At 57.5% G+C, this 18,421-nt stretch overlaps 2 protein-coding genes across 4 annotated transcripts in view; one reads left to right on the top strand and one right to left on the bottom strand.

Moving 5' to 3' along the window:
- MACROD1 (mono-ADP ribosylhydrolase 1) overlaps positions 1 to 18,421 on the top strand; it is a 152,405-nt gene that overhangs the window by 37,199 nt on the left and 96,785 nt on the right. The window lies entirely within an intron of this gene.
- On the bottom strand, positions 953 to 16,491 carry FLRT1 (fibronectin leucine rich transmembrane protein 1). Its single transcript, XM_004264270.4, has 2 exons — positions 15,580 to 16,491; positions 953 to 6,365 (listed from the first exon to the last, which is right to left on the bottom strand). Exon 2 carries the CDS (start codon positions 6,314 to 6,316, stop codon positions 4,292 to 4,294), a length of 2,025 nt encoding a protein of 674 aa, XP_004264318.3. The 5' UTR covers positions 6,317 to 6,365; positions 15,580 to 16,491; the 3' UTR covers positions 953 to 4,291.

Genomic DNA, 18,421 nt, shown 5'->3' on the forward strand with positions numbered 1-18,421 from the left:
AGGCTCAGAAGCCCCGTCCTCCCTGGCACGTTCAGCTGGAAGCAGATTTCTGGAGTGGGCTGGCTTTGGGACTTGAGCTGCCATTGGCGGGGGTGGCGGTGTCCTCCTCTTACTCCACAGCTCTGAGGGCGTGAAGGAGGGATGCTCAGATGCAGCCCTGGCACGTTGCCCAGTCAGCTCCCTCAGCTCCCCAGGATCCCTCACCTGCCCTGTCCCTGTCACTCTGGGCCTCCGTCACCTGCCTTGGGCCAACCAGAACCTTCCAGAGTCAGCAGATGGTGGGGGAGCCCCCATTGGGCTTCTGGAGCCCCCATCTTTTCTGGGTGAAGCTAGACCCGGCCTCAGCCCACCCCTACATTACAGAAGGGGAAACAGAGGCAGAGGCTGTGGATTCGCAAAACCTGCTTTCCCTGCATCTCCCTGGAAGCTCTCCCTGACCTTTCTTACTCTACTCCTTGCTGGGGCTGGTGGGCTTCCCTGGACCCCTAGGGGAGGGGAGAGGAGGCCCAGTGCCCATTGAGGAAGGAAGAGGCACAGGCAGGCGTAAGCTTCGGACTTCGGGTGGGGAAGCCTGGGTCCCCCAGCCACTGTCACCTCCCCTGCCAGCATCACCCAGAGCGGGAGGGAGCCGGTGACCCAGCTCCTACCCCCAAACCCCAGAGGCCCCCTAGTCGGCCACGCAGCCGCCATGTTAACGGGAGGTGGTCCAGGAAGCAGGAGCCAATTTAGAGAAGATGGAGGCTTCTGTGGGAGGCCGCAGGAAGAGGGAAGGAGAAAAGGGAAGAAAAGAAGCTTTTGATGCACATCATGTCTGCGGAATTGAGTATGACTAATTAATAGATTTTATTCTTAGTAATCTCTTAAGCATTCCATACGTTGGGCCCCACGCCTGAGCTGAGCTTACAAGAGGCCTCATTCGCAAAATGCAAATGGCTCGCCTGGCCCTGCTGCCTTCTTTCCTTTTTTTTTTTTTCAGGGGAAATTTAAAGGAAAATTGCCATGTAATAGAAAAGAGATTCCAATCACTACATCTAATTACCACAAAGGGTAAACCACTTAACCAAAGAAGTGTCAGGATTTTTTTTTTTTTTGACTTGAAACCTGCCTCAAATGCCACAAAATACACTCATCAACGCTGAGGTCAATGAGGTTGTTCTGGCTAGTTAGAGGCTGCAAGGGTCAGGTCGGCCGCCCACAGGAGGGAGATTCTAGACAGAAGTGGTGGCCCAAGCCCTGTGTCCTCACGTGCTTCTAGGGGGTGGAGGAGGCTGGGTGCCCTGGAACATCCTCTCTCATTATGTTGCATGGCTGGCTCAGAGGGGCTGGACCAGGAAGGGATGGGGTTTCAGAGCGGACCTAGCTTCAGGCCCCATCCCTGGCTTGGGGGGCCGTGAGACAGCAGACAGTTGGAAGCTTGTTCTTAGAAAGGATGCTGGAAAGATGTTGGGATGCTGAGGGCAGAAAAGATGAGAGGGGGGCCCCCGGGCCCTGGCTGGGCTGAGTCTCCACTATCTTCAGCACCTACACTAGCAGGAGGATGCCTGCGGCAAGGCAGGCAGGGCCAGGTTTCCCCCTGGTGTGAGTTGGGGCCCAAGCCCCATTAGTACAAGAGGCGGGAGCAGGAGACTGATGTGTCCTCAGGCCCAGGCAGGCCTGGGCCTGCTTTGTGCTACGGGGCAGGAAAGTTCATCACCCAGGCCTGGCCTGGAGGGCGCTGCTGGCACAGGCAGGCTCTCAGAGCTGCAAGGTCTCCCCTGTAGCCCTCCCTGTATAGGGCCACCTGCTGTTCCCCAAATGCCTTCTTAGCCTCTAAGGGGATGATCTGACCTCCCGCCTGGCTCCGGGAGAAGAGAAAGGAGGATGAAGAGTGAGAGCAGGGGACCAAGCATGTTGGCAGCAGGGGTTGGGGGTTGGAAGTGGGGAGGCTGGGACCGATTTTCCTGGAACACTGGCCAAAGACAGGGGTGGTGCCTTGGGAAGGAAACTGCATTTCAGAACCAGCAGAGACCTTGAACTTCTGACCCCCAGCCAGTGCCCCACACCCTTGTGCACCCTGTCCTCCTGGAGGCTGCTAGTGAGGCCCTTCTGCTCCTGCCTGGGCCGCGGGGGATGCGCCTGTGTCTGGGGGGTGCCAAAGGGAGGGCGAACTTTACACGGATGTGACCTTTACACAGTCCCAGCCTTGGGAACATGGTCCCAGCCTTGGAAACATTTCTCTCCTGACCTCATTGTATGAGAAAATGCTTCAGGTGGGAAAAGGGAAAAAGCTTGAGTCTAGAATGAAATGTGTCCATGACCCTCGGCCTCTCCCTGCAGCTGGGGATTGGGGTTCCCCCCTTGGTGAGACCATCCATCCAGCCTGGCAATGAGAGCCGCGCCTCTTCTCCACCTCGCTCACGCAGTTGTTGTGTCCATTTCTTTCAAGCCCAGCCTCTTCACTGAGGGGCCAGCAGCATCTTTTCAGGTCCAGCAAATGGCTGGACCCCGGGCCTGTCACAGCAGCCCTGTGACTGCTGTTCATCTTTCTCTTCCTTTCTTTGGCTTTTGTCAAAGCAGGCAAGGCCTTCTGAAAACACCACGGCCAGGAGCTGGACCCCTTCTCATCCTCCCTGCCCTCAGAACAGCGTCTCTCCTTTGACATCGCCCTTCCTGGGCGCAGGACAACTGGCACCTTGACAGACGGTGACCCGAGTTCCCCGAGTGCTGGAATGTGGGAGATATCAGAACCCCAGGCACCACTCCTCTCTTCTTTCCAGATTTGCTGTCATTATTTCATCATCCTTTTAATCTCATGGCTCACCAAACAGCACTGTCAGTTGATAAACGATGGCAACATTGATTCCAGAGGGAGGAAAAAAAAGATCTTAGCTCTTCTGAGGGCTCCAGTCACTACCCTTTTGGAGGCTGGCATTTTTAGAGAGATCTGGTCTTCCCTCTTCAGAGCGGCATCCCAGGGGTGGGCACAGTGTGGTGTTCTGCATTCTGGGGTTGGGGGGCGTGCTGTCTCCTAGGGCTTTTCTGAGAATTTTCATGTCTTTTTCTGGGCTTTGTTTGAGCAGCCATGGAAACCATTAGGTCTAATCAGCTGATATTAAAAAAAAAAAAAAAGTCTCTGCACCAATTACCTGTCTCTGGAGGAAGCACTTTGCACAGAGTAAATGCTCAGGAAGTAGCTGCTGAGGTGATTGCATTTGTGGGGGTGTAGGGGGAGAGAGGTGAGGACACTGGAAGTCAAAGAAAGCTCTTCTCTGTATCCGAAAGGAGCTTGGCCCAGCCCTGGCCAACCTGAGATAGGACTGACTGAACTGAAAACACCCCTTGCCCAGGGTCTCCCAGCCACCCAGCCAGGACAGACACGCCTCCGCCTTTAGGAACAGCATTATCCCCCACCCCACTCCCATCCCCAACACACTTTGTCTACTTACTCAATGATTTCTAGGAGAAAGCAACATTTTCGTGACTCTATTGTCTCAAGAAATTGTACGAACTGACCCAAGAAGTACTGTAAGGACTGTATATGTGGTTCTATCTACCCATCTGTAGATAGATACACGACATAAAGATAAACAGGTAGATAGATGCACCTCCAAGCGCTGGAACAGCCACAGCTTCCCTGGTGCTTCCATGGACTATGGTGCATGGAATTGAGGAGGGCTTCAGTATAGGAAAAAGAAAGTTTGTTTTTTAATCAGCTACATCGTCGTTCAAAGAATGCAGTGAAAGACGCGCTATTTCTGCAAATCTGTGAGGGAAATGGCATGGAAAGAACCAGGACAATATCTCCACAGCAAAACATCTTTTCTTCCCCTCTCCTTTGTGAGGAGCCTGAGGACCTTCCATCGTGTCGTCGCCAGTGAGCAGCCGGCAGCGAGAGCTGCATGGGGGCTGCGCGTGTTGGCTGCTTTTCTAATGGTTCCTTTGTGACGGCCCTGCACAGAGCATGAGGCGTACACAGACGGAGCACAGGTAGTATCTTTCCAGTTCAGGAAAAATAAAAGCCCCAACCCAACCCTTCCTGCGATATTATTTTTAGTCTTTTCCTCCCCACCTGGCATAATTTGGTATAAATTATGTCTTCATCAATGTCAAATCCCCCTCCTGCCTTCTATTCTTTAAAAAAAATTATTTTTTTCACTGTTGTGTTCTACGAAATTGTCAACCCTCCCCAAACTCTGCTTTCTGATGGGAAAGTCATCATGGAATTTCTTTTCCTTGTTCTGTCAGATGGCAGCAGGCTGGTCAAGGCCACACAGTCGCCACACCAGGAGGAGGCAGGAGCCGGGTGCTGGCATCATGTGTAGGAGTAGTCTATGTCAGGGATGCCGCCGTCCCGGTAGCCCCGTGTGGCACCGTAGCCGATGGTGTGCGTGCCCTTGCAGAGGCTGCTGCCGTTGGAGGGGAAGATGGTGTGGAGCACGTACTCGTCCTTGCTGTGGTAAGGGTTGACGGGCAGCATCTGCAGCCCGGGGCCGCGGATTTCCAGGATGGAGTTATCCTTCTTGGTCCCCGACTCCAGATAGTCGTCCTTTTTCCGGGTGCCGCGGTTGTAGGCCCGCTCCTGGGTCAGCAGCTCGCTGGCCCGGTGCACGTAGCAGCAGATGGCCCCCAGGACCAGGAAGAGGAAGACGAGGGCCACGGCGCCACCGATGATGCCCGCCACGGGCAGGCCCGCCATGGGGTCGGCGTTCTGCTCCTGGTTGAATGTGGTGGTGGGGCCGTAGCTGTCGGCCGTCTCCGCCTTGGCACACACAGGCGTCTCGTCGGCCACATAGGTGTTGCCGGTCTCCATGGTGACCATGCAGATGATATAGGTGGACTTGGGCTCCAGGGCCGTCAGCAGGTACTCTGTCTTGTCCCCCTGCACCAGAGTCTCCGTGATGGAGCCCACGGCTGGGCTGTGGCCCAGGCGCAGCCAGCTGAGCCGGAAGGAGGAGGCGGGGAGCGTGGCCTTCCACGTGATGCGGATGGAGTCGGCCGTCAGGGGCTTCACGTGGATGACCAGGGTCTTGGCACTATCGCCTGTGGCCATGGGGTAGTCGAGGCTGGAGTCAGGGAGGCGCAGCCCCGGCCTCTTAGCCTTGAGGGTGAAGAGTGAGCCCTGGGGCGTGGTGGCAGAGGTGTGGTCACTGGCCGTGGTCTTGGCGGCGGCGTTGGCCGCTCCGCCCTGCACCCCCGCCTCGAAACATTCGTCCATCTCGCTGGTGATGTCCTTGATGGCCATGCCCCGGACCTTCTCGGGGCCCTGGCACATGAGGCCTCGCACGTTGACCACGGCCGCCCGTGCCTTCACCCAGTCCCGCAGCCACAGGAGGTTACAGCCGCAGAACCAGGGGTTGTTCCGGAGCAGCAGCTGGGCCAGGTTCTGCAGGTCATCGAACAGGCCGCGGGGCAGCGTGGTCAGGTTGTTGTTGGACAGGTCCAGGCGTTCCAGCTCACGCATCTTGGCCAGCGTGTTGTAGGGCACGTGGCTGATGGCGTTGTCCTGCAGGTAGAGCTTCTGCAGGCGGGCACTGGGCAGGTTGAGGGGCGGGGCAGCCAGCGAGTTGCGCACCAGCGAGAGCTCGGTCAGGTTCTGCAGGCGGCTGAAGGTGTCGTCGGCGATGCGCTGGTTGGCCAGCAGGTTGCCGTCTAGCACCAGGCGCCGCAGGCTGCTGAGGCCCTTGAAGGCGTGCAGCGGGATGGTGGAGATACGGTTGTCATCCAGCCGCAGCTCCTCCAGCGTGCGGGGCAGCCCCGAGGGGATGCTGCTCAGGTGGTTCCGGCTCAGGAAGAGCAGCTTGAGCTGCTTGCTGTCGGCGAAGGCGTCCTCCTCTATGCTGACGGTGGACACGGAGTTGTCATCCAGGTGCAGCTTCTCCAGCAGCGGGATGCGGGCCAGCGAGTCCCGGGCGATGGTGCGCACGTTGTTGTCCTGCAGGTGCAGCTCCCGCAGGGAGCGGGGCAGGTTCACAGGGAACTCATCCAGGTCGTTCTCGTATAGGTAGATGACCTGCACGTTGACCTTGGTCTTGAGGTCCTCGGGGATGCCGGCATTGTTGATCTGGTTGTTCTGCAGGTAGAGGGTGGTGGCGTCGTCAGGGATGTCGGCGGGGATGGAGGTGAGCCCCCGGTCGTTGCAGTAGATGAAGCCGTTGTCGCAGCGGCACACGGAGGGGCACGTGGTGCTGTCGATGACCTCCGTCAGGAAGGCGATGAGCCCATAGCAGAGGAAAAGCCAGTCCCGCAGGTCCATGGTGGCTGTGGTCATCACGACGGTGGCCGTGACGGTGGCAGTGGGCGTGGTGGTGGCGGTGGCAGTGGGGTGTGCCACCACCATGGTGGACGGCTGGGGGAGCCAGGCCCTGCTTGACTTGCAGCCTCTACACCTGCAAGGAGCACAAGACATGTGCGGTGAGAGCGAGTTGGGTGTCCACCCACCTGCCGCTGAGGGGTGGCTGCAGTCGAGGCCACGGGGCAGAGGTCAGGCCTCGAGGTGCATGCCCCGTGGCCCTTCCAAATGTCAAGTTTACATCACAGGTGATAGCTCGGGCTGAGGTCAGCCTCTAATGACCTTGGCTAACGTTAATCTCAGCGGGAGCAAAGATGCTGCCCGTGAACAAGACAGCTGTGGCCTTGGCCCTCCTGGACTGTGACCTCGTGACGTTAATTTACCGGGAGCCGGGCTGCAGTTTCAGTCTCCTTGCAGGACCCACACCAAGCCAGTCTTTGTGGCTGATGCTGCAAGTGGCTGCTCAGTGTTGATGGGATGGATTTAGAGCCACCGTTTCTCATTGGAACAGGGATCTCGTATCCCTCTCTGGCTTGGAACCAGGGACCGAAGGGAAAGCTTGTTTCTGCGAGGCCTGTGAGCTCGAGGTGGGGGAGGGGCGTCACTAGAACCTGCGAAAAGAATCTGCCGGTGTCCTCGCTGGCGAGCAGGGGAAAGTGGGGCGCTTCATCGTCTGGTGTTAAAACAACATGTCCTGTTTGTCACTTGTGCATCTTATAGACAGAAAAATGAGGTGTCAACAGAACTGCTTTCCCATGGCTCTACAGAAATCTCTTTCTATCAGCGGTGCCCTTCCTACTGTGTTCCATGTAATGCAAGAAATTATTCCATACTTTGCCCCCTTCCTAAATCACGAAATTTTCAGCTATTATGAAAAAAATATATATCTGTTTTCTTGCATTTAAAGACATGAAACAAATAAAAGGAGGGAGGGGTCCACACTCTGAGGGAATTGTCTGCAAGGTGTAATTCTGGTTTTCACAAATGGAAAAATTGCAGTGTAGATTTTTCTCACATTACTGTTCATAGTGGTAAAAAAAAATCAATTAAAGAGAAATTATCTTTCAACCTCAGTGGGGAAGTGGTGTTCATGCAGCCGGCAAAGGTCTGCTTTATAACTCCAGGTTCACAAACGCTTTTCAGTGTGAGACACAGTGGCCTCTGGGAGCCTGAGCTGAGGCCGCAGCCTGGAGGGCAGCCCCGGTGTGCAGAGCAGAATTGGGACCCACTCACTGAATGAGATGGTGGGGCCCTCACTCCCATGACCCAGGGACCCTGTGTCTCCATTTCTCAACCATGTCAAACCCTTCTTCCTTCTGTCCCTCTCTGTTCCTGGACTGCTCCCCTCCGTCTAGCAAACTGCTCATCACCCTTCAGGAGCATGCTCAAACGTCTCCTCCTCTGCTAGGTCTTCCTCATGCCATATAGAGCTTCCCTCTGCTCCATCCATCAATCTGTCCATCCATCCACCCATCTTATCCACCCATCCACCTATTTACCCATCCATCTATCATCCACCCAGCTATACATCTATCTACCCACTCATCCATCCATCCTTCCATCATCCATTCATCCATCCATCCATCCACTCATCCACCCACCCTCTCACCTATTTACCTATCTATCCATCCATCTACTCACCCATCCACCCACTCACCCATCCATCCATCCATCCATCCACCCACCCACTCACTTATCCATCCATGCATCTGTCCATCCAGCCATTCAACATGTCTTTATTGAGCACCTACCATGTGCCAACCTGTGTTTTAGCCACTTGGGATTCTATTCTAGTGGGATGGTAGCTCACACTATAATAAAGGTCTCACCTAGAATTTTATGAATATTTAAGCCATTTAATCCTTCCAGCAAATGTCAGGTCAGTGCCCTTTTTATTCCCATTTAACAGATGGAAAAACTGAAGCTCGGAGGGGTTAACTTGCTCGAGACACTTGATAAGTGGTGAAGAGAAACCTAAGCCAGGATCTTGACCACTAGGCTTGTGGTGCTGCATCTCGTGCCCATCTCTGTGGGCTGAAGGTTGCACTATTTAGTGACTAGTGTCTTAAGGTCCCTGACTAAATTTCGGGTGCTTGAGGGCAGGGACTGTGGGTTGTGTAGGCCTGGTGTGGCTTGCCATCAGTGACCACCCAAGGATAGAAGGGAGGCGGCTGAGGTGCCAGGCAAGGCGCGAATGCCTCTGCCCTGCTCCCTGCCGACCCCTCAACTCTTGCCCTATTTGCATTACAGGGGCCTTTGCCCAGGCTGCCGGCAGCTCCAAGGCCTTCTGGAGGGAGCTCAGGCTTTGCCCGTGGCTAACGCACTAACTCTGCTCAGGGCCTGTTAGCGGAATGAAGCTTTATCCATGAGGTGGACCGAAGGCAGGTGGAGGGCCAGCCGAGGACACCTGGCTGGAAGCAAGTGAGGGTGAGGGGGAAGGGTGCACGGGGTCTGCGCAAGGAGCCAGAGGGGGATGAGGTCCCGAGGGAAGCTGGGAGGAAGGGGGACTGGGGAGACTGTGACCAACACTCTGGGCCTCCGAAGCCAGCTCAAGCCCCCTCCCAGCCGCCGCAGCTGGCCTGAGGGCCTGAGGACATTTACCTACTTACTCCTGATGCTTCTTTGGAGGTTGTCCCTAGTCTATGGGTCATGACCCCACTCACACCCCTGCCCCTTGGGACTTGGAGTTGGTCTTTGCTTCCCTCACATGTGTTCCCGGCTCTCAGTGGGTTTGGACAGGGATAAACCCAGGCATAAGGGGCAACCCTCTGGCCAGGCCCTGCCCAGCGCCCTCACAGGCACATGTTTGTATCTGCATCCACCTGTCACATGCACACAGGTCCTCGGTCCCATTTTACAGCTGAGCAGCCTGAGGCTCAGAGAGGTGAGGGGCCCATTCAAGGTCACAGCCAGCCCAGGTTTCCAGCTGCACATCTCTCCCTTCCTCTGCACAAAGCCAGAGCCATGAAGGTTATGGAGCCTGGAGGTCCTGTCTCAGAATGCTTATGAGCAAAGAGGCAGGGCCAGGGCAGGTGCTGGGGACAGGAAGGCTCAGGCCTTCTCAAGGCCACCTTGCCTCGGTCTCAGGGGTCAGGTCTGAGCCCAGGAGCACCTCTGCCCAGGCCCCCAGCATCTGGCCAGAGGACGCACACCCTCCTCTGAGTCCTGGCGCAAGGGATGCTGTTGGACCCTGGGCTCACAGATTCCGGAGCAGTGCCCTGAGCAGGGGGTAGACTTGTTAAGGCCAAAGGCGAGGCCAGACCGCCTTCTCTGGCATGAACATCAGTCCCCGGTGCCCGCTCAGCTCATGGCCATAGCCCTCAGCCTCCAGATGCCCCGGCATCATAATAGAGTCTAAATTACACCCTTCAGAGATGCCTGATGGATAACCAAGAAGCATTTGGGAGGCAGGGACCCAAGGCCTTTCTCTTCCCCCGTCTGCGGCCCTCATCCATCTTGGCCGAGTCTCCCCTGCCACCCCCTTTCCCAAGGCCTCCCGATGCCGAGCCCTGGCTCCAGGAAGGCAGGGAGGGCCTGGGGTGGGCAGGAAGACAGCGTGCCTTGCCTGAGGAGCCCTTTAATTGCCCGGGTGCCACGAGGCCCTTTTATTCCCTTGTTTTGTGTTTGATGGTTTATGTGGCCATCAGATGAAACCCGGTAAATCGCCCGTCTTTTACTTTTCATTGTTGCGAGAATCCCTCAGACTTCAGCGTGGTGTGAGTTATGACCTGCCAGCTCCATGACTGACAGCCGGATCCTTGGCGTGCGATGGAAGTGGGGGGGGGGGAGCAGTGAGATGGCTCAGACTAGAGGTATCCAGACCCCCATTAGCTGAGAGGTGACCTGGGGCGTCATTCTTGGCATTTTCTATCAGTCGCTAGCTCCTGGCATCTAGGACAGAGACACCTGGGTTCGAGCACTGCCTCTCTCCCTCTTCCTGGCTGTGAGATCCTGAGCAAGTTACTTGTCCTTTCTGAGCTTTAGTTTCCTTATCTATAAATGTAGCCGTCAAGTTCCCCTTAGAGGGGAGCTCACTACTGAGCATTCAGTGAGGTAATACCTGCAAAGTACACCCTTGTAAGTGCATGAGGTTTAAAAGCTGCTGTAATTCTCTGACTGCTCCAGGCATACCAGTCTAGCCTCTGTGTTAACTGCTTGTCTCTCTCCTCTGCAATCCAGAGGCCCTTTCTTTACTCCCCTGCCCCTGCTGTGCCTCCAGGGTAGACTGGGAGGCTGTAGGCCAAGCTGCTTCCTGGCAGGGACTCCCTGTCATTGCTGTGATGCTGGGTCTCCCCAACCTCAAACTGCATCCTCAGCCCTGTCCCCCCAAGCTAGGGTAGAAACACTGACCCTAAGCCTGCTCTCCCTTGTGCTGCCTCTGGGCCTTTGCACGTGCTGTTCCTGCTTCTTGAACACCAACACACCTTCCCCACTCAAGCTTTGCCAGGCCAGCTTCTGCTCACCCCCCAGGCCTCAGCTTGGACGCCCCCTCCATGAAGCCTCCCAAGTTGTGTCTGGCTCTGCTTCCCATACCCAGTTGACTGGTGGTAGTCGGACCTGAGTAATATCTGTAAGTACCTGCCAACCGGATGGAGGCGCCTCCCTGTTGGAGACGCCTGGCCTCCTGGCGCTCTGCCCCGTTGTCTTTTCCAAACCCCATCAAGCTGGGACTGCCAGAGACCCACGGCCCTCTGGGGGGGTCTTCTTGGGGAGTCAGAGTGAGGGCAGGGGGGCAGCTGCAGGACCCCAGCACAGGCCCTGGCACGCTGGATAGGAGAGGGCATCTACCGCCACAGTTAGACATGACGCACCAGGGGCTGAGCAGGGGTGGGGGCATGTGGCAGGAGGGAGCTGGGCATCCCAGGCAGTAGAGGGAAGTCTGGATAGGCCTCCCCCTGCCTCCCAGTCCTGGCCTTCCTCCCCGTTTGCCAATGAAGGCAGCTCATGTGAGGATGTCCTGATGCTGCGACCTCCGAAGTACCAGGTACAGTCTCCGTGCCCACTATGGGAATCAGAGAATTCCAGGTGGCACTGACCCCGAGAAGGAGGCGTGTAGACTAGAAGCGGGGAGAGGACACCAGGGCTAGGTTTGAATCTGACCTCACCAGTCCTCAGCTGTGTGGCCTCAGTTTCCTCATCTGTAACGTGTTGCTGAGAACCCCACTCTTCTGGGAAGATGACAAGGGAGGGGTTGTGTGAAGCGCCCGGCACAGGCCTGGAGGTTTGGGAAGGAAGGGCTGCCCCACCCTGTGCCTGGGAGGGACCCCAAGGTCCTCCTGTGACCCACTCAGGGCGGCCACCCACCTGTCTAGGCTGAACTTCAGAAAGAGGGAGGGCAGACACGAGTGGGCGAGGGGGCCCCAGCTCAGACAGAGGGAAGCCCCTCCCCCCCCTTTCTCTGCACCCTCCCAGTCCCTCCCTTCAGCAAGAAGAACTCATTGTGTTTTCCCTAAACCTTGCCAGGCCCTCGGGTCCTTACTGGCAGAGCAGGGCCTGAGGCAGGAGTGAGGTGTGCAGGGCAGACTGGGGGCGGAAGCAGTTTCTCAGCTCCAGGAGGACCCCTGCCCCATGGGAAGCAGTAACCTCCCCACCGGGCTGAGAGCTCCACCAGAGCAGGCTCACCTCCATACCTGTGATGGGTCCTCAGCAAACCTTTGTTTAAAGCAATGAGGGACCCCGCATTTTTCTCCTCCACCAGCTGATGCTATCTCTCAGGGCTCAGCTACAAGCAACATGGAGGGAAGAGGGCCTAGAGGCAGGGGGGCCAGCCCTCAGGGGCCTTCCCTGAGAAGGCCTGCCTGGGATCAGTTCTGCTGCTCCACAAACCAAGAGTGGCCTTGGGTCTCAGGCCTTCATCTGTAAAATGGGACCATAAACTATCTACTGCCCTGGGTGTTGAGCAGAGGGCCTGCTGCAGGTCCAGGAGATGGGAACTGCAGGCAGGAGGGGGACTTGCGACTTTTGTGTGAGTGGGGCTTTTCCGAGCCCACCCTCGTTCAGGCAGAAGCCCCAGGCCTGCTTCTGCCCAGCCCGGTCTAGGCCCACTGGAGGCCCCGTCTTCAGGCAGGATGCCATGACCTCAAGACCCTTCCAACCCTGCGTGGCACAACTTTGCTCCTGATCTCGGCTACTGGCACCATTGAGAACTTGTAGTGCGTGGGGGAAGGGGGTGGGATTCTTTTAAAACCTAAAGTTAATTATTTTTCTAATTTCATGCCGCATGCATTATGCATCAGCTGTTATCACTGGCGGTAATTACAGACAGGTACGCAAATCCACTAAAAATGTACCTGGAGTTCACCTCACCGCGTAGGCCGTCTGGGCTGTGCCGGGTGGCGGGATGTCCTGAACTTCAGAGAATGCAAATTGCTTTAAAAAACAACACTTTAAAATTGTGTCTTAGGAGGTTAATTATATTGATAACAGTGTTCAATATTAAACTATTCAGGGCCAGGAGGGGTTGGGGGGGATGAAGGGAGACACATGTAATTTTGTTTCTTTCTTTCTCTGTATTATTTAATAAGATGTTCCTGCACCTATATTTCTGTCTGTCTGTGTGCATTTTTAGTAAAGCTGCCTAGACTAGGCTTAATTCCTTCTGGGAAGGAAAAAGGAAAGGTCAGGAGTTTTTCAGAAGGTAAGAGGAGGGCCTAAGGGCTGTTATTCCGGGTGGGGGGCAGCCCAGAAAACAGGGCAGGGGCCCTAGCTCTGCACTGCTGGGTTTCTCAGCAGCCAGCAGGATCCTGACAGCCAGGGGCTGGGACAGGAGCCGGGTGATCAGGAAAGACTGGGAATGGTGATGCTCATTGATCATAAGACAGAGGCTTGGGTGTGGCTGGGGCTCCCCCTAGGAGCTGTGTGGCATCCCCCACATGCAGGCCCTGTTCTTGGGGCGATCCCTCCCCTCCCCCAGTTGTTTATCACAAGTTGATTGTCAAGCCCTCCCACTAGGATGTAAACTTCTACGAGTCAGAACATGTTCTATCTTGTTCACTGGCCTAGTATAGAGCCTGGCATCAGAGGTGTTCATAAACACCTGTTGCATGAATGTATGAATGAATGAGAGGATGCCAAAAGGGAGGCCCCAGAATCTGAAAGCCAGGACAGGGCAGTGGGAGAGAAGAGGGAGGCTGGCCCTCTGTCAGCCCCACGCTGGGAGGTAATAGTGACAGGTGCCCTCACCACGGCCTCCCAAAGAGGCAAAGGGGTAGGTCTGAATTGTGCAGCAGGTGGTGGAGGAGCTGGACGGAGACCCAGGCTTTCCTTTCCCAGGTGTCTTACCTGCCCTCCTCAGCTGCCTGGTGGGGCCACCCCAGGTCCTGAGGGAGCAAACCCAGGGAAAACCCCTGGCTGTCTCCTCTCGTCTGCTCTGACATCGGTTGGCCAACCAGGTCCTATCCAACTGCAGGTCTGCTTCCAGGCGCAGAGGCTGGCCCCACTTTCTTAGAGATCGCCCCTTCCCTCCCACCCCCGCAGATACGCACAAGCGTGGAACTCACCCTCAGGACCCTGGAATCAGGGAGGTAGAGGACCCTGGAGAAACTGAGGCCCAGAGAGGAGAAGGGATGGCTCCAGGGCAGAGAGAACCCTCTAGCAGCCATGAACAGCCCTCTCCCTTGCCTACCTCCTCTGGCCCTGGCACTGAACTCTCAAACCCTTTCCCAAAGGGTTGGCATGGAGAGGATGATGGTGGACAGTGTCCAACTCAAGCAGGATCTAATGGGGGCTACCCACCAGCAGGTCTGCAGACCCCTCTAGCCCTGTGGGGTCAGTCCACTAGTAGCAGTAGCTGGCAAGGCTGAGCCCCTGCTGCGTGCTCAGCGCCACACAAACGCCTCTCCTTTCCAGCTGGCCACAGCCCTGCGGAGCCTGTGTCCCCAGCGCACAAAGGGGAGCACACTCAGGGGAGGGAAGGGACTCCCCGAGGTCACACTGCTCACAGTTGGAGGGCCAGGGCGCTAACCAACCTCTGTCTGGCCCCAGAGCGCAGTAAGCTGGTCTCTGTTTTCCTGCCTCGGGATGGAGGGAAGCTTGGGATGGAGGGAAGCTCAGCAGAGGCAGAGCCCAGCACTGAGCAGATGCCTCATAAATATCTGGGGTGCAGGCCTGCTGCTGCCCGCCTCTGGCTTGGCCTCAGCCCCAGGAATTACCCACCAGTCTCTCCTAGGAGATGGGAGGAGAATAGGAGCAAGTGACGGGGCGGTAGGTAAGGATGGAGGAAGGGAGGCCGGCTGGGCAGGGGCCGAGCTCGGGCTCCAGCGAGCTCACGCCGCCTCACGGCCCCGCTGCCGGGCTGGTGCGCCGTTATAATAAATAACAGTAAATAGCCGATCCGCAGGGCATCTTTCACGCTGGTGGCTAATAACACGGCTATTAATGCCCCCTCAGACGGCGTGCGTGCAGTGCGGCGCTGACAAATGTCCCAGGCCCTGGCGCCGTCATAAATCAGCCCCTCTACTGGGGAAGAGTGCGGGGAATTGTCATTTTCCATCTTGGTAATGAATTGGGGCTTCCCTGCCCTGCCCAGGGCGCTGCCGATAGAGGTGGCCTGGGGTTTCTGGGATTTGTGTTTGGGGAGGCATGAACCCTCCCTCCTGCCCTCTGGGAAGCCAGAAGAAGTAAGTCCCCCCCACACCCCCACAAACCTAGCCAGACCACGCCACCGCTGCCACCGCCCGCTGTGTGACCTTAGGGCAATAACCGGCCATCTCTGGGCCCCATCGAGCCACTCTCACCAACAAAAGGGCTGAACTGGAGGCCAGAGCAGATGATGCCTAAGGGCCGGCAGGTGCAAGGCCTTGGATGGTGGCTTTGGATCAACCCCACCCTGGTTTCTCCTGGCCAGGGCAGGGGAAGGCCTTGGATGGAGGGGACTTGTGGACCCTCTCCAGTTGGAGGGCAGCAGGTGCCATGGCCAGTGGCTAGTTCACCAAAGGTCCTGCCTCTCCAAGGCCTCACGGCTGCCCCCTCTGGTCAGAACTCAGAAGGGCTCAAAGTGAGACCTCCCCCAAGGGGCAACGGCTGGGAGGGGCGGGAGTTTCCTCCAGGAGAGGTCACTCCCTTACATCCTGGGTCCACCCACCCTGGGGCAGAGCCCAGCAGCACAGGGGCCACCAGGTAGCAAAGGACCCCTCCCCTGGCAAGCAGATGCCACCAGTTGCTTCAGCTGCATGTGTGGGGTCGGTGGGGTGGAGCTGCAGATCTCCAACCCAGCCCGAAGAGGACAGGCCCCATGTGTCCTGTGCCCTCTCTGGGCACGAGGAGCCCCTGGGCCTTCCCGGGCCACCGGAGCCCCTCTGCATCCGCCTTACCTCCTTCGCTGCAGCCTGGCAGCCTGCAGCTCTGGGCGCTGCGCTTCCGTCGAGGTGGGCCTGGGCCGTGCTTACATTGCAGCCCACCAGCCTTGGCACTCAGGGTGCAGACCACAGACCTGGGGTGTTGGGTGGTGCTGGGGGTGCCCGGGGCTCAGGGAGGAGACCCTGTGCTTCGCTCGGCTGGGCTCCTCGTGTTCAGACGTGGCTGCGGATCAGGCGCAGCATCTCCTGCGCCCTAGGCTGCCGGCACTGCTGGCTTCTCCTCCTGGAATGAGGGGTTTGCGTGAGGGGCCTGCAGGGGTGTCCCCCGCAGCCCCGGGGCTCCCGTGCGCGACCTGAGGGTGTTCTGGGCCCCTGCTCTTCAGGCATGCCCTAGGGCCGGGCGCCCATCCTTGGGGAGGGTGGCCTCCCTGCCCTCTTTCAACTTCCGCCCTTTTGTCTGTTGGCCGCCACCTCTTCTGAAAGGCTTCTGCCTGGCTTTTACCCCTTTTTCTTTACCAAGTTTTCTTTTGTTTTGTTTTTAATCCCTTTAAGTCACTTGGCAGAATGGGCTCTGGTGCAGAGAGCGTTCTTGCGTGACAGAGCTGAGAGGGAGTCACTCTCCAAAGAATCGGTATTCCTGCCACTCAGGCTGTGTCTCCGGGGGAAGGCGGGGGTCCATTACCCCGCTGAGGAGTTCAGATGTTCACCGCGGGGCTGGAGCTGCTGACATGCGCTGCTGAGCTGTCAGGCCCCACATGCCCCTCCTTGGGAAGATGTTTGGGCGGGGTGGGGGGGGCACTCAGTCTTGCCTGGCAGATCCTGTTTGTAGGAAGGCTTTCTTGCTGGGGAGATGGAGGGACGGTTATTCCTGCTTCAGCCCTGGTCTCGTCCGTCCAAAGAAGAGTCCTTCTCACCCACTCCCTGCCTCCTCACCTGCCAAAAAGCAATACAAGTGATTAAGCCCAGGGAAATTAGGAGCCGCACGGGGACCGGCAGCCTGGGCTGCAGCCCCCTCTCCTCCCCTCTGTCAGGAGCCTGGTTTTTTGTTTGTTTGTTTGTTTTTGTTTTTTTTTGCAGTACGGGGGCCTCTCACTGTTGCGGCCTCTCCCACTGTGGAGCACAGGCTCCGGACGCGCAGGCTCAGCGGCCGTGGCTCACGGGCCCAGCCGCTCCGCGGCATGTGGGATCTTCCCGGACCCGGGCACGAACCCGCGTCCCCTGCATCTCAACCACTGCGCCACCAGGGAAGCCCAGGAACCTGTTTTCTTGAACGCCGCTTTCCCATGATCTGGGATCTCTCCCTTCTCTTTCCAAATCCAGATAACAAACAGCAGGCCATCCCGAGCACCCTTCCTCGCAGCTCCCTGCTTTCCCTTTTCCTGGGGGTGGGAGGACCGGGAAGAGAAAAACGAAGTTCTGAGAGCTCCCGGCCATGCAGGGGCCGCCCGCCTGGCCCAGAGCCGGCTCTGCTTCCCCCAGCACCTGCTCCTCTTGCTATATGTCATTCAAAGGATCCAACTGGGCCACCATGGCCTCGGCTTCCAGAACAAGTGCTGCCTTTCCCCACCGTGGGAAGCAGGAGCATCAGGGAAACGAGGAAGCTGGATCCCTGGCCTCCCCACCAAGGCCGGGGTCAGTGCTTCACAGCCCGGCTGCCCTCCACGGCCACCTTCCCCTTCCCCAGAGACCTGGGAGCAGGGTTGGCTGTTCCTCAGGATCCGAAACAACCTGGGCCCTCTGGGTCGCCTCTCGTTAGCATGGCGTGTCGAAGGCCCACAGTGCCCTGGATCGCCTCTCGTTAGCATGGCGCGTCGAAGGCCCACAGCGCCCTGGTGTCCATGTTCCCCCTGCAGGAGCCCCTCTTTGGAAAAGGGCTTTTATTACACATCTGAGAGTGTTAGCTCTGGTTTGAAATTGGATCCAGATGGGCTCGGCTGCATCTGGGCCCTTTTCTTTGTAGGGCCGAAGGTGGCTGGTTTGAGAAATGCGTGTTGTCTGAGGCTGTCACAAATAAAAACAAGGATGTTTAGGGTGCACGTTGTAACAGATCTAGAGCACAGACCCGGGGGTCATCACTCACTGGGCGCCCAGCCCGGCAGGGAGTGCACGTAGGAAGTGGGGCAGGTGCTGGCCAGGGGGAGGGCAGGTGGAGGCTGACGGGTTGACGGGAGAAGTGGGGAGGTCTTAGGACAAGCTTCCTCGGGAGCAAGGAGGGTTAAGGAACAGCAAGGTTTAAGAGCCCACGGGACATCACCCCTGAATGGCCAGGGTCTGGGAAACACTCAAGGTGTGAGCAGGCAGGTGGGGTGCAGCTCCCTGGGAAGGGGCAGGCGGGGGTTGGACAGGAGGGAAGATGAGGACAGAGTCCCCACAGGAGAGGTGAATGCCGGGCTCCAGCACGGCTTTTATTGCTATTACACCCGCGTGATTTCATCCAATTATAAATTGTAATTTCTCTGTGAAAGGGAGAGATGGAAAGCGTCCAATGAGGTCATCCGCCTCCCTGGCCGGGGCAAGGAAATTGGTTTATACCTTGGAGGGTGGGGGCAGAGGCTGCTGGGCCTCCATATTTAGAGAGGATGGTGGCAGTGTCCTCAGAGCCAAGGCTCCAGCTGGCCATGGCCGGCTGATCCCCCATTACAGAGCTCTGCTTTCGAAATTATGAATCCAGGAAGGCAGCTGCATCCTGCTGGCGTCGGGCCCTTCCCACAGCCCTCAGGATGAAGGCGACACTCCTATGGCAGCCTCCAAGGCCCCACCAGGCCTGGCCCTGCCTGACGCCTCCCCCACCGCCCCACCTCAACTCCCACCACCTCCCCCTAACTCCCCGAGTTGGCCCCTGCCCTTCCCCATGCTG

The sequence above is a fragment of the Orcinus orca genome, chromosome 8 (assembly GCF_937001465.1).
Source record: "Orcinus orca chromosome 8, mOrcOrc1.1, whole genome shotgun sequence".
Classification (NCBI taxonomy): domain Eukaryota; kingdom Metazoa; phylum Chordata; class Mammalia; order Artiodactyla; family Delphinidae; genus Orcinus; species Orcinus orca.

Bases quoted from the DNA above. Each gene is read 5' to 3' on its own strand.
- FLRT1 (XM_004264270.4), bottom strand. From the start codon at position 6,316: ATGGTGGTGGCACACCCCACTGCCACCGCCACCACCACGCCCACTGCC.